The sequence below is a fragment of the Sitophilus oryzae genome, unplaced genomic scaffold, assembly GCF_002938485.1.
Source record: "Sitophilus oryzae breed Bouriz unplaced genomic scaffold, Soryzae_2.0 scaffold_649_pilon_pilon, whole genome shotgun sequence".
Lineage (NCBI taxonomy): Eukaryota > Metazoa > Arthropoda > Insecta > Coleoptera > Curculionidae > Sitophilus > Sitophilus oryzae.
The window spans coordinates 1,088,257-1,104,435 of NW_022147250.1; the positions used below are offsets into that span (position 1 = coordinate 1,088,257).

At 30.0% G+C, this 16,179-nt stretch overlaps 1 protein-coding gene across 2 annotated transcripts in view; it reads right to left on the reverse strand.

The window, feature by feature from the left end:
* The window catches only part of LOC115887832 (F-box/WD repeat-containing protein 7), a 92,176-nt gene that overhangs the window by 35,513 nt on the left and 40,484 nt on the right, over positions 1–16,179 (reverse strand). Inside the window, exon 8 of one of the 2 annotated variants that reach the window (XM_030907345.1) lies at positions 3,233–3,412. The exons of the other annotated variant lie outside the window; for it this stretch is intronic. Coding sequence (XP_030763205.1) covers positions 3,233–3,412 — 180 coding nt within the window. The remainder of the gene's footprint in view (positions 1–3,232; positions 3,413–16,179) is intronic. 2 annotated transcript variants of the gene reach the window in all.

Genomic DNA, 16,179 nt, shown 5'->3' on the forward strand with positions numbered 1-16,179 from the left:
AACGATCTAATAATATTCATAATATTAATCGTAGTTATTATAAATAAATAAACTTCTATAAACTAGTTGGACACAATAGATCTGTAAGGTCGCAGTGATTAACCCCCCTCCCATTCATTCTGATAAACTAGTTTCTAATGCTCTACATGTTCGAAAGGGTTAACACCCTCCCTAATGCACAAATTTATTTTTTGTTCAATCTTATTTGTAGCTCTTTGAACATATCTTCTTGTTATAGTTCCGAATGCATTTTGTACTCTTTATTGTAAATGTTGAAATGTATTGATTTCACTTTTACAAATGACGCCAAGTAAGGCCCCTTTTGTTATTGCATTTGATTTTCCGTATTCAATGTTTTACTCAATACAATTACTTTACAATATTGTAAGGATGAATAGATTAGATCTTAAAAAAAAACAGAGCCGGACTTGAAATTAGTTTAAATAAATTATGTTCAAATGTCCGAAACAAAAAAAACTATTAAGTGTGGCATATCATTGTACTCAGGGGAGCGAGTTCTTTCAAAATATCAAATAAAAAATGCAGGTCCGTATTTAAAAAAATTAAGTTGGCCACTGTATCTCACAAATTATCAGCTAATTTGAAAATCTAAAAGTACTATCAGATAGTCCTAATAAAGTGGCAATGAGAATGTGCAATTAGTTTTTTGATTCCCTCAAAAGTAACGCCAGGAAAAAATAAAAATGATTTTCAAAAAAATCCGTTTTTTCCAAAAAACTCAGCAATCCTTGAAATTAAAAAAAAAATTTGATGGCATCTTGGTGAACATCCTAAAGCGCAACTTTGCCCCAATTTAACAATGTTCGTATGGTTACCGAGATACCAATGCTCGTACCTCGAATTTGTAGCACCCTGTATAGTTTGTAATAACTATAGCAATCGCAAAACAATTTCCGATGCACGTGATCAACTTTGAGTGACAACCGATCGCGACAACGCTGCCGGATTGTGATGGATTTATGAGACGAATCTTAATTTAAAATTGACAAACAACATATTTATTATATCATTTTTTAAAGAGTTTTACGTTGTATTTTTAATTTAATAACTAATATTTTAGTGATTAATTGATTTATTTGTTTTATAACTTACTAGCGTGTATAAGCGACTTCGTTCGCGTCGAATTAATCATTTGTAATGGTGATAATAAAGCAAAGCAAGAATTTCCATTAACATACAAACTGGATAAAATTTTCTCACATTTATGTCAGCATGAGAAAAAACAATATGGCGATATTATTATATAACTTGGTTATATTTGAGGGGTAGTTTCATCTCGTTGGAATTTGACTTTCGAAAAATCCGTTTGCCAAAAATAAGCTTTTTACGTCAAGCCAAGAATCGTGGTTAAGAAATTATAAAACTTTTTGGAACACCCTGTATGATTTAAAAAAAAATATGTAAAAAAACAAAATAAATTATGCTTGTCCAAGCGTTTTCCCGAAAGACTAACCGTTTTTTAAATAACAAATATTGTAATATTCGAGGGGCGTTTGTTTTCACCCTCTTGGAATTTGAGATTCGAGAAACCCCTCCTTATCGAACCTCTACAACCTACAGTCAATCCGTTTGCCAAAAATCAGCTTTAAACGTCAAGAGTTTAAGCAGAATCGTGATTACTCAATGGTCATATTTTATGAAACACCCTGTATAAATTTATAAAAAATCTTAAAATATGTAAAACAACAAAATAAAATATACGTGTTTAAGAGTCTTTCCGAAAAACTCACCGGTTTTTAAATAAAAAATATTTTAATATTTGAGGGATAGTTTCACCCTCTTAGAATTCGAGTTCGAAAAATCCCTTCTTATCGAACCTCTACACCCTAAAGTCAATCTATTTTCCAAAAATCAGCTTTTTACGTCAAGCAGGATCGTGATTAATCAATGACTAGATTTTTCGAAACACCCTGTATACATTTTTAAAGAATCTTAAAATATGTAAAAAAACAAAATAAAATATACGTGTTAAGCGTTTTTTCGGAAACTAAATAAAAAATATTGTAATATTTGATGGGTCGTTTCACCCTCTTAGAACTGGAATTTCGAAAAATCCCTTCTTATCGAACCTCTACACCCTAGAATCAACCTGTATGCCAAAATTGAGCTTCTTACGTTGAGTGGTTTGAGCAGGATTGTGATTAATCAGTATATCAGTAACTTAAGGATTTTATATATTAGTATAGATTTTACTTATTAAATATTGGCAAAAACTAGTCCATTATGAAGATTATTATAAGTGTTATTGTGGGTTGTTTATTTATTGATGTACATCTTACTACGCCATGAGTGGTAATAACAAGTAAGAGGGTGGTATTAATGCACAAACCAATAATCACAGAATTTAATAAAAACTAACTTTGAAAGTAGTATAATGTGCTTATCAATTAAATTTACTTTTCTGATTGCAGTCAAGGGTAATAAAGGACCTTTATTGTCACGTTCTCGTTAAAAATAGTTTAAAAAAAAACAGGGAAACTATAAGCTCTTTGCTTCGACTGTTTAAATGCTTCGACGTATTTTCAACAAAATTTCAAGAAATCCAATACAAAAACTCGAAAATTTAGTTCTTAAAAGAACTGTTTGTGTTTAAAAGTGCAATTTTTAAAAAAATACTATGAAAATAGGCAAAAAAAAACGAGAATTGCTCACAAAGATTCAACAACAACACGATATTATACAAAATAATGACACTAGGATAATTGTCAAATAATAAAGGACAACATTGCTGAACACGGGGCAACGTGACCAACATAGCGATAATAAAATTCGGTTTAAACTAATTTTTGCAGCTTTAATCTAAATAAAATATCTGTTACAATCATTTACTCTATAAAGTAAAATGAAGAGCTGCTCGGTGTCTTAAATTATACAACAAATTTAAACATTTTTGCTAAAATTTCATTGAGTCAGGTTTATAGACTTAAAATGTTTTGCGATTACAATAATATTGCATTCACTTAAAGCTGCACCTTAAAGATGCGCTTGCGCATTACAAAAAAATATTCGATAGGGTCGAGGTTACCAAGGTTACTAATAGACTGTTTCTAAAAAACTAGTTCAAAAATAAACTTCTGTATTACATAGATTAGCCTTGAATAACTCATTATACAAAAGGTTCTTCAATATGTTTCTAAAAACTATGGCAGTTTTTTATTGCCTAGCTGAACAATACATTTAGTAAAGTTATTTAATGAAATAATTTTCTTACCTTCCCACTTACTGCAGACCAAACTTTCAAAGTGTTGTCGTCAGATCCACTAACAATTTTATTGTCAGAAAATTGTAAACAAGTTATAACGTGATCATCATGACCTTTTAACATTTTTGGTGGTCTAATTGGCTTTGACCTCCAATTAGTTTCTATGGCATGCTGTCGCATAAAGGCTGTCTAAAACAATATTAATAATTCATATCCAGATTCTATCTACTACAATATAGAGTAAAAATTGGAATATTAGGCTAATTATTAAAATGTAATACTGTAGTATTAGACTATAATGGTTCAAAGTGTATTTTTGTACCAAACCAAAAGAAAGCAATAAAAAATATTAAAAATTACAAAAGTTATACATTAACATATTATAATTTCATAAATAATATACGTTGCTTGCTTTTTAGAAAATGTTATATTCTACTTAATTTTTACAATAATTTATCAATTATACAGGCATCTAATAAAAATATTACAAATCGCTACTTACTCGCTAACAAAACTACAAAAATTCGTTTTTAAGCATTTCTATTTTACCATTAAACGGTAGGTAACTAATAATATCTTTGGGTTATGTATAGAGATAATAGTACGAGAGCTAGCAACGTCGAAAACAAGATGAAGACGTCTGGTTTGATATATCTTTTACTATGTTTCTGAATACATGCGGCCCGTCTGGCTGCCGAACGTTGCGTTCCCTACTGCGCATTAGAGAAGATCCTATATTTTCATTAGTCCTTTAAATTCTAGTAATGAATATAAATCGAACATGTCTCCATAGCGCAGTGCGTAGAGTTTCCGACCACGAACCGAAGATTCAGAGTTCAAATCCGGGTCAGGTGAAAGACTTTTATTTTATTTTCGTTCATATTCTGATAGTAAAGTATTAAATATTTGTTTTTTTTAATTACCAGAATTATTTAATACTTTACTATCAGAATATAAACGAAAATAAAATAAAAGTCTTTCACCTGACCCGGATTTGAACTCTGAATCTTCGGTTCGTGGTCGGAAACTACGCACTGCGCTATGGAGACATGTTCGATTTATATTCAATACTAGAATTTATAGGACTAAATTAATAAAAAATATAGGATCTTCTTCCGATGCGCAGTAGTGAACGCAACGGGTATCGCCAGCCAGAGACGGGCCGCATGCTGTTCCAGAGAGCATAGTAAAAGATATATCAAAGAGCCAGACGTCTTAAAATACTTTCTCGAAAACGTTGCTAGCTCTTAAGGTAAGTCTCCATTTGAGAGTATTACTCGCGCGAGAACCTCTCGATAGTAGTTCTCGCATGTCGATACACGTCTGCGACTACCTATCGGAGAATATTCATTTTACTATCAATAGTTTACTCGCAACGATTTGCTCTCAAGTGTACATATTATTTTTAATAGCGGATAGTTACTTCTGAAATACGATTACGTTTCGTATTGTGATAGTTCTAGCAGAGAATTATTAATTTAAAATGGCTGCTACTCGCAAAGAGTGGTCAAAAGGCGATACTTTAATAAGTATATACGAGGAAAATACAGTTTTGTGGGATACCATGGGATTAACTAACTGCACTTCTATGTTTCTTTCACACTACACATATTATTTATTCATTTATTCATTCACTAACAAATTAAATGATAAATTACAAAAATGCAAACTGAATCAACACATACTAGAACCCTTGATTATGTATAAATAGATATACAATGAGGGCTTAGTAAAATCCTGTCTTGTAGATGGCGCCTTGCCCGCTCTGCATTTTTGTATTCCCCTACGATTTTCTTTGAGGGGAATCCGTTAAACCCGCCCATCGTTCAAAAATGGAAGGGCGCGAGGTCACATCTATTGGGCTACTTATTAGCACGTTTCACGCATGTTTTACGAAAATAGCTTTCCTTGTTTGTTTCAACTGTGACAAGAAAAAAGGAAAAAAAGTCATATTCGTTTCTAAATTCGGCAGTTTTGTTTATCTTTCTCGACTTCTGATTTCGTTTCGTTTAGGTTATGTCTTAAAAAATAATTATTTATAAGCTGTTGAGTTGAAATATACCTTAATGCATATCTAAATAATTAAAAAAATCAATTTTTTCGTCCCCCACGAAGAAACGAAACAGTATTTTTGAATATTTGGATTACAAACTATTATTTTATGAGTTTTATGTGTTGTGTTTACGTGATGTGTAATGTGTATTTTGTACCTGCTGGATAATATTTTGAAATATATTTAATTAAACAAAAAGCATCTGTATTACAGGTGAGTAAATACTGTTCATATTTATTTCTAAATTCATATAAATTTGTTTTAAATCACTCTTGGTTTTTAGAGTTTTTATCTTAGAGTTTTACTCATAGAGAGTCTGAGATAAGTTTAATAATAAACATTAAATTTGATAGATTGATAGATAGATTAAACGATAATGGCCAGTTGACTTAAAAATTTAAAAAATACTGATTTTATGCTATAAATTATGTTTCATTTCTTACTTTGCTTTTTTGGAACTGTCAGATATATTGTGTATTTTATAATTTTTCTTAATTAATAACGTAAAATATTGTTTATCTACACTCAACCCTGTGTTTAGATAAAGCTTCATATCAGATTTCCTATTTTATATTTTCACTCAAATCATATTTTTGTAAAATAGGTATGCTTGCATGCAAAAGTAGCGTAAATTTGACAGGGAGGTATTTTTATAGATATACAGGATGATTCGTAGATTTAAATACATATTTACTTTAGAGTTGTATAGTTTGTCAAAAGAAAAGCTATATTTTTTATTTTTTCTTGGTGAATTTGTCAAAAAATTGTCATTCCAGAAAATACTATAATGTCGTAATCGTATAGAGTTCATTTTGACCATTTTTGGATTAAATTTTTTTGTTTATATAATAAAATATATATTTAAAGCCCTTTCTAAGTTAAAAATAAGTAATATGGAAGTTTTTTACTGGAACTAATTTAAGGTAATGTTCTCTTCATATAATTATATAAAAATATGCTAAATTCCTAAATTATTTATATGATTAAATTTTCTTTATATTATTTTTTTTGTATTATATACAGGATGAGTCAAAACTATATATTATATTTTTCTTTGCTATTTCAAATGGAACACTGTATTTTATATCATAAATCAACAAATCTTTTATCCAACTTTTGTTTTGTTAAGATCTATATCCCAGATTAATAGTTATTGGATTGTTCTCAATAATTGTCTCTTGAGAATAAACATGATTTGTTTTTCGCAATTTTTATTAGTAGGTTTGTCGTTAAAAGTGATGTATCTACATATTTATCAGCGACAAAAATTAAGAATTAGATGTCTAAAATAATTTCCTAATTATTTTTTTACTTAGCGTATCAGTAAATATTATTTATTTTATCGCTGCAGCTGAAAATAATTATGTATTCCAAAAGAGGACATTACTGTATAAATATCGATTATTTGGATTTAAAAATTATTTTTCAAAACAAAGTTGGAAAAAACTACGTTTATGTCATAAAATGTGGAGTTCTCTTTGAAATAATCGAGAAAAACCCAACATCTAGTTTTGACGCCACCAGTATATATCATGCATTATAGTTCATTATACTGCAATTTATTATACATACGTAGTTTTGTTTGGTGAAATGAAACTTTCTAAAAGTATTCCCAATTAAAACATATTAAGAATTTCCTACATTATAATTTTGAAAGACGTTTGAGTGGGCAGACAATTTGGTCTAAAATAATCATATGTCTAAAAAAATTAGTCTAAAATAATCAAAAACTACTTAACACATATAACTCGCTTTTAAAAAATCTAAAAGAAATAAGTTTGTTTATTATATTCATATTTTATTAAATTATTATAGGTGTGACTGCTAAGTGGTCGTACTCGCCACTTTAACCAACCATTGGTGGGACCATGGTAGGACCTTCAGAGTTATAATGCGAATTTTTCATACCATGTAAATCTATATACATATATTAATAAATGCGTTTGTTTTATTAAATTTGTTTTCTTATACGGTATGAGCGAAAAAAAACGGCGTCTATTTGTTTACGTACAAATATATGACATCGATATTCATTTCTAAGCCACCTCTGACGCCGTGTTTTTTTATCGTATGGTATACACTTACATATCCCTTATCCTTTAAATCCGATTTATTTCTAATCTAATAATTATAAAAATAAGATACCTGATTGATTCTTCCGAAATATTATAAAATGAGATATCAGGAAATAAATAAAGTTAATTATCTCGTTTGTTTTGGGAATTCAAAAAAAAGAGAATCTTAAGAGACACAGTTCAAATATTATTTTTGAGTATAATGGGTGCTTCAAAAAATGTGGCGGATATAATGTAACATGTTTTTTTAATGCAAAACTCTTATTTATAACTTTTATTTTATTTTCGATTCTGCCTACAATTTTGTAACTTTTTTTTATAAATAACGTTAGTATTTGCAAAAAAAAATTATTCCTATGTTACATAAGTGTCAGTTGTTTCCGAAGTTGGGCTACACAAATTTGGTAGGAGTGTTTTACAGAGGTGAAGAAAAAGATATATGTAAAAATACTTGGAGTTAGATGCTACACTTTGTTCAAACAGTTTTTTTTGGCTGATCCTATATTTTATTATTTTTTCTAGTGAATTTACAAAACCTTTCAACATTTGTTAAGAAAGTATATTAAGTACATCTATACTCTATACAGCTTGCAATCTGTTCTGAATTTTTCAATTTTTATCCTTCTTTTACTTCATTTACACTATAACAAGTTTTGCCATGACAAAACAAAAATTATTTATTATTAAGCATTAAAGTAATTTATATAGTTATATGACATTATTAATAGAAATTGAAGAATTTTGTAAAATCTATCAGAAGAAATTATAATATACCGGGTGTTTTTCAAACGTGGCTTGATTGACGTATTCAATTAGTTTCGGTTATTTCTTGTTTCACCTGAAATGACTACAACTTGGTTTTTAAATGGTACCGTCGGTATTTTTTTACTTTATTTGACAGAATATGGCATTGTGAATAGAATGATTTAATGTCAACTTTTGACATATTTACTCAAAAAAATTGTATTTTAAATTACAATCTAGAGTGCCATGATAAAAAACAACATGTAACCGGTTGTAAAGGTAACGACAGTTTGACTCGATATACGAAGTGTGTGGTACCAAATTACCTATTTACCAGGTACCAAAAAGGAAAAGACAAAAAATATTAGACGATCAAATCAATTTTTCCGAAGCTCCTTGATTAAAAATTAATGGTTTTAACACAGCCATGACACTAGATTGAATTTTAAAATGCTATTTTTTTTAATTGAAAATGTCAAAAGTTGACATATGATATATGTCATTCTATTCAGAATGTCATTTTCTATCAAATAAAGTATAAAAATACCGAGGGTACCATTTAAAAATCAAATGTTGTACTCGTATACATTTCCGGTGAAACAGGAAGTGACCGAAACTAACGGAATACGAATCAATCTCGATTTATGTCATATACCTACTAACATTCCGAATTTGGTAAACCCCGAATTTAATTTTTTTATCTGAAAAAATAAAAAAGTTATAGGTGAACCGCTTTTGAAAAAACACTCAGTATAGGCTGCGTCATTGAAAGAATCTGCAGATATTTTTCTATTTTAAATACGTAGTCGAATTTCAAAAATATATATTGAACACCCTGTAGCAAATATTACAAAAATTTTACGAAAAATGCAATTTTTCGTAAAATTTTTGTAATATTTGCTCCAATTGATTTGTGATATAGTTTTTTAAATTCTGATTTGAGTTTTTTTTTAATTTTTTTTATCTGCTATAAAACTTACTTATATGTTTTTAACATACACAATTACACGTCTCGTTATATCTCTGTACATTATAAAATTATACAGATCACACTGTGAATAGTTCTCACTGACAAAGAAACGCATTAGCAAGCAAGGGGGATGTCAATGTTAGTCGGGAACTATTGTGAACTAAAGACCTAGTTCAAGGAACTATTCCTCTGTAGGAACTAGAGCTAAGGAACTAGTTCCTCCCAAGGAACTAGAATTCCCACCTCTAACCTGTTGGTACCAGATCCTGGCCAGATGGTATCGAAGGCATTCTTTTCTTTAATTATTTCTGTCGTCGATTTCTGGATTTAGTGTATGGTTCTATTTATTATTAACCATTTAATCCTCTTTTTGAATTTTATAAATTTCAATTCTTTTACCTTCTCTGCTAAATTATTGAATGTTCTGAATTGTTTTTGCTGTTAGTCTCTGTGTTAATGTCTTATTTTTTTACTTTATGGCATCTAATATGTGACTTTTCCTTGTTTGGTAATTCTGAACTTCCTTGTTTGTATTGAATTTAATATTTAGCAAGCTATTAAAAAGTATTAATTCTTTTATATCTAGTTCTTGCACTGTATCAAATAATATGTATGTTGGTTTTCTTTTTGTGTAATTTATATATTAATTTTAAAATTTTATTTTGTTGACGTTGCAATGCGTTTAAATTCTTTTCGGTCGTATTACTCCATATATTCATTAAATAGTTCATCCTGGAGGTAAACAGTGTGTGATAAAAGGTTTCCTCATGTTATTTGGTAGCAATTTTGAATTTTTTTATTAAAGCTGCAATTGTGCGTATATTTTCATTTTTCAGCTTTACTACATAAGCATCCCATTTCAAATTATTTTGTATTTTTAACCCCTAAATAGTGATTGTTGATGTTTCTCGTAGAATATGGTTTTGTAGTTTTATTTGTAAGTTTAATTTTTTTGTTTTGTGGTTTTAAATATTATATATTCTGTTTTTAGCTCGTTTATGGTTAGGGAGATTGTTGTAGTACCATGTTTGCACTTTTTGCAGGTCTTTGTTGATGTTTGTTTCCAAGGATGTTCTGATCTGTTCCTGTATATACTAAACATGTATCATCGGCATATCCATATATGATGCCGTTTAATGATTTAATGCTAGTTCGCAGAGATCGTTTGTATAAAGGATATACAGGAGAGGTGGTAGATTTCTCCTTGCGGTATCTCATATGGCGCCATGGTAGTTTTTTCTTTCAATACTTTCCAGGCAAATTTTTTTTGTGGTGGATTTTTAAATAGCTTTCCGTTAGTTCTAGCCTTTTTATATATTAATAGTTAGTCAATGTGCCTGTATAAGTCGATGCTGCCAACTGGTGGCAGAAATTAAAACGTAAAAAAGGGCGGAGACTACTGAATTTGGCAAAGAAGTAGGGACTAGGAATTCTTCGAATTTAATTCTCGGTAAAGAAAAATAATAAAGGTAAGATAAAATATCTTATCTGATTCGAACCGAATTTATACCTCAAAGCGTTATTTACATTTTTTATTTTTGGACATGGATTTATATTTATTTTGATTTTCATGGCCACTTGTTGGATACTAAAGTATTATATTAGATATATAAATATTTTATTTTTAGATGGATAATTAAAGAATATAATATGAAACTATACCTACCTACGTCTGTAACTTTGTAAAAAGTGTGGCGGATTTAACATAATGTTTTTTTTTAAATGTAACATCCTATTTCATTTTAGATTCTGCGTAAAATTCTATTACTTTTTTTACGTATATTTCTTTATAATGGTGTAAGCTAAAACTAGTTTTCTAATATTTCAATTTGTTGATGAAGAAAAAATATTAGATATTTATATGTAATATTTAAGGTAGAGCTACAGGGTGTTCAATATATATTTTTGAAATTCGACTACGTATTTAAAATAGAAAAATATCTGCAGATTCTTTCAATGACGCAGCCTATACTGAGTGTTTTTTCAAAAGCGGTTCACCTCTATAACTTTTTTATTTTTTCAGATAAAAAAATTAAATTCGGGGTTTACCAAATTCGGAATGTTAGTAGGTATATGACATAAATCGAGATTGATTCGTATTCCGTTAGTTTCGGTCACTTCCTGTTTCACCGGAAATGTATACGAGTACAACATTTGATTTTTAAATGGTACCCTCGGTATTTTTATACTTTATTTGATAGAAAATGACATTCTGAATAGAATGACATATATCATATGTCAACTTTTGACATTTTCAATTAAAAAAAATAGCATTTTAAAATTCAATCTAGTGTCATGGCTGTGTTAAAACCATTAATTTTTAATCAAGGAGCTTCGGAAAAATTGATTTGATCGTCTAATATTTTTTGTCTTTTCCTTTTTGGTACCTGGTAAATAGGTAATTTGGTACCACACACTTCGTATATCGAGTCAAACTGTCGTTACCTTTACAACCGGTTACATGTTGTTTTTTATCATGGCACTCTAGATTGTAATTTAAAATACAATTTTTTTGAGTAAATATGTCAAAAGTTGACATTAAATCATTCTATTCACAATGCCATATTCTGTCAAATAAAGTAAAAAAATACCGACGGTACCATTTAAAAACCAAGTTGTAGTCATTTCCGGTGAAACAAGAAATAACCGAAACTAATTGAATACGTCAATCAAGCCACTTTTGAAAAACGAATCAGATAAGATATTTTTATTCTTTACCGAGAATTAAATTCGAAGAATTCCTAGTCCCTACTTCTTTGCCAAATTCAATAGTCTCCGCCCCTTTTTACGTTTTAATTTCTGCCACCAGTTGGCAGCATCGACTTATACAGGCTCATTGACTAACTATTAATATATAAACAAGGCTAGAACTAACGGAAAGCTATTTAAAAAATCCACCACAAAAAATTTGCCTGGAAAGTATTGAAAGTAAAACTACCATGGCGCCATATGAGATACCGCAAGGAGGAAATCTACCACCTCTCCTGTATATCCTTTATACAAACGATCTCTGCGAACTAGCATTAAATCATTAAACGGCATCATATATGGATATGCCGATGATACATGTTTAGTATATACAGGAACAGATCAGAACATCCTTGAAACAAACATCAACAAAGACCTGCAAAAAGTGCAAACATGGTACTACAACAATCTCCTAACCATAAACGAGCTAAAAACAGAATATATAATATTTAAAACCACAAAACAAAAATTAAACTTACAAATAAAACTACAAAACCATATTCTACGAGAAACATCAACAATCACTATTTAGGGGTTAAAAATACAAAATAATTTGAAATGGGATGCTTATGTAGTAAAGCTGAAAAATGAAAATATACGCACAATTGCAGCTTTAATAAAAATTCAAAAATTGCTACCAAATAACATGAGGAAACCTTTTATCACGCACTGTTTACCTCCAGGATGAACTATTTAATGAATATATGGAGTAATACGACCGAAAAGAATTTAAACGCATTGCAACGTCAACAAAATAAAATTTTAAAATTAATATATAAATTACACAAAAGAAAACCAACATACATATTATTTGATACAGTGCAAGAACTAGATATAAAAGAATTAATACTTTTTAATAGCTTGCTAAATATTAAATTCAATACAAACAAGGAAGTTCAGAATTACCAAACAAGGAAAAGTCACATATTAGATGCCATAAAGTAAAAAATAAGACATTAACACAGAGACTAACAGCAAAAACAATTCAAACATTCAATAATTTAGCAGAGAAGGTAAAAAAATTGAAATTTATAAAATTCAAAAAGAGGATTAAATGGTTAATAATAAATAGAACCATACACTAAATCCAGAAATCGACGACAGAAATAATTAAGAAAAGAATGCCTTCGATACCATCTGGCCAGGATCTGGTACCAACAGGTTAGAGGTGGGAATTCTAGTTCCTTGGGAGGAACTAGTTCCTTAGCTCTAGTTCCTACAGAGGAATAGTTCCTTGAACTAGGTCTTTAGTTCACAATAGTTCCCGACTAACATTGACATCCCCCTTGCTTGCTAATGCGTTTCTTTGTCAGTGAGAACTATTCACAGTGTGATCTGTATAATTTTTATAATGTACAGAGATATAACGAGACGTGTAATTGTGTATGTTAAAAACATATAAGTAAGTTTTATAGCAGATAAAAAAAATTAAAAAAAAACTCAAATCAGAATTTAAAAAACTATATCACAAATCAATTGGAGCAAATATTACAAAAATTTTACGAAAAATTGCATTTTTCCTCACTTTTTATTTTTGTCTAAAAATTCAGAATATCTACTTCGTTTTATAAGATATTTCTTAATTTTAGGGACCTAAAGTGAAACATTCCCATAAAATATTTAAAAAACAATCTAAAAATCAAAAACAGTATCCACGACAATTTTCTGTGGTAATTACGCCGCGCCGGCTGCGGCAAAAGACAAGGCCGAATCCATCGTCGTCGCCTTGTATTATATCTCGGATCTGCCGACTCAATAGATTCCCGCGAACTCGTCTTTTAATAGTTCCTCTATGTCCGGATCCGATAACATACGGCTCGCACTCCCCACGCCTGCCTAGCATCAATCGCGCTGGCTGATCCATATGTAAACTAGTCTTTTATTTAGTTCCTCTAGTTCCGGATCCGATAACATACGGCTATGGAGGCTAGAAGAAGGCGAATCGAACGCAAAAATTATGGGCCCAGTTTTTGAGATCTAAATGAAGTTCGAAAATCGCCGTTAGGGGCGCATGTGATCCGACAGATTGAGAAATACACAGCTTCTTATGGCAAGAATTACTATTTTGTTATAAATTATAGAGTTCAGTTAATATTTGGGCATATTTTTACCAGATTTAGCTTTTAGAAACGTGTTTTTTCTAATTGAACAATGTGCGTGGCTAAAATTGTGAATACAAAACCTTAAATTTGAGTTTGAAAAGTAAGTTAGGTTATATCAGATGTCGGTTTTAGATATTCTTTTTCTAAGTTGTTATTATAAAATTGTTTCATCATATGGTTCTTTTTAGTGCATACACGACCGAAGAAAAATATAAGCTGCTAAAATAAATCTTCCCTATAACTGTTGTACAAAAAAGATAGAATTTCCAGCAACAAATATTACCAGTTCAACCTTTGATTTGATGTAAACAGTAATTGTTTCTTGATGACAAATGCGAATTAAATAGTTTATGGCAGAGGTTTATGGTGTGATTGTGTTAGTGATTTATTAATAATTTTTCATAAAAACATTTGAAATTGATATGTTTACAAGCAGTTCAGTGTGATATCATTTTAATAAACATTTAAAAACAAACTAGTAGTGGTTTTACCGCAATTGACAGAAACTGAATCACGAAAATTAAAAATATTTTATCAGGAATAACTTCAATGGAAAGTGAAGATGAACACTACGGTTGCACCCTTTGATCAGTTTTATCTATCACATAACTTTTTATAGCTGAAACCAGAGAATAGGTACATTAAGCTGAAATGTTTCCTGTGTCCAATAGTGTTTTTTCTTTAGATTTTCCGAATTTAAGTTTTAATGTCATTAGCAAAGTTTTGCAAATTGTCACTGTTTCGTAGACTATTAAATTCAAGATGTATTATATTCAACGTCACCTAATAATTGTAAAGGTAAATTTTTGTAAATAAAATATTAATGAATAAATAATGAATTCAATTTATTTTAAAAGAGTTGTAAATATGTATATACACTGACTTATTTCATCATATATTTATTTATTTAGCAATATTAATACATTACAACTTTTGTTTTTATTAACTGACTAATTCCACTAAATTTAATAAATATACTATACAGTATATAAATTTAATATACAATTTAGCACCTATACCAAAAAAATATAAGAGGAACATGTTATATCAAGAACACAAAGAATTATAATTTAAAAAAATGCATTCTAAATAAATACGTGGCTACAATATACCTACATATTAATTTAAAGAGCTTATTCATAAAAACTATTCTAAATGGTTTATATACACAACCAAAAGTCCTTCAACCACTGTACATTATTTTTCAATTTAAATGAAGCATCTCGGGTAAGTAAATTATATATTAGAATACTATATTGCTTTGGCGTAAATTCACTTTCTCAATAGCACTGTTCGGTGGTTAATACATATCAACAGGTAATTTTAGTCACCAGCTAGTGGGTAAATTATTTTTATTTTATAACAAGGCCTCCTAGGTTATGTTACGTAGATGTTGATTTTAGGCTATATTCACTATTAATTTGAATTTAAAATTAATCTGTACACTGATAGTATATAATTTGAATGTTTTTCTTGACATCTATCCATATTTTTTTAAATAAATAGTTATACCACTTACATTAGGACCTTTGAAAAGGCTTGGGTTTCTTTCACCCCGCTCTTTATTTACCTTTTTTCCACTGTAAGTCCCACTTATACAGCCAGGTACGAAGCAAGATCTATTATATAGGGTTTTTTAATCACACTCATTGTTACATTGCTAATAATTCAATAAAATAACTATAAATTAAAAAAAAAACTAGTAAAAACACAGTTAAATCGTATTCTAACAATGCAAATGATCAATCTAACCCGCTTACAGTGCCTCTGGTGTCAAACCGAGAAACTTGCTTTAATGTAGGGACAGAAATTTCAAATACGCCCATTGTCGATTCGCCTCCTCCTTCTAGCCTCCATACATACGGCATAAGGCTAGCACTCCCCACTCCTGCGTAGCATCGATCGCGCTGGCCCAATCCGTTCGTACGTAAACTAGTCTTTTATTTAGTTTAGTTCCTCTAGGTCCGGATCCGATATCGTACGTCTGGCACTCCCCACTCCTGCCTACCATCGGGCTACGCGCGCTAGCCGATCCGTCGCCGTCGCATATTATTCTATATCGGACACAGTCTCGATCCCGGAATAGGTCCTGAGGAACTAGTACTTTGAGAAACCAGGAACTAGTTCCTTTCATTCCGGGGTCGGAATAGTTCATTGGAACTAGTTCGTTCACGAACTACACACCTCTACAACAGGTCACTGATGCGAAGGACATATCTTCTATGATATGTATATGCTGTACATTATTTGTGTTGTATATATGT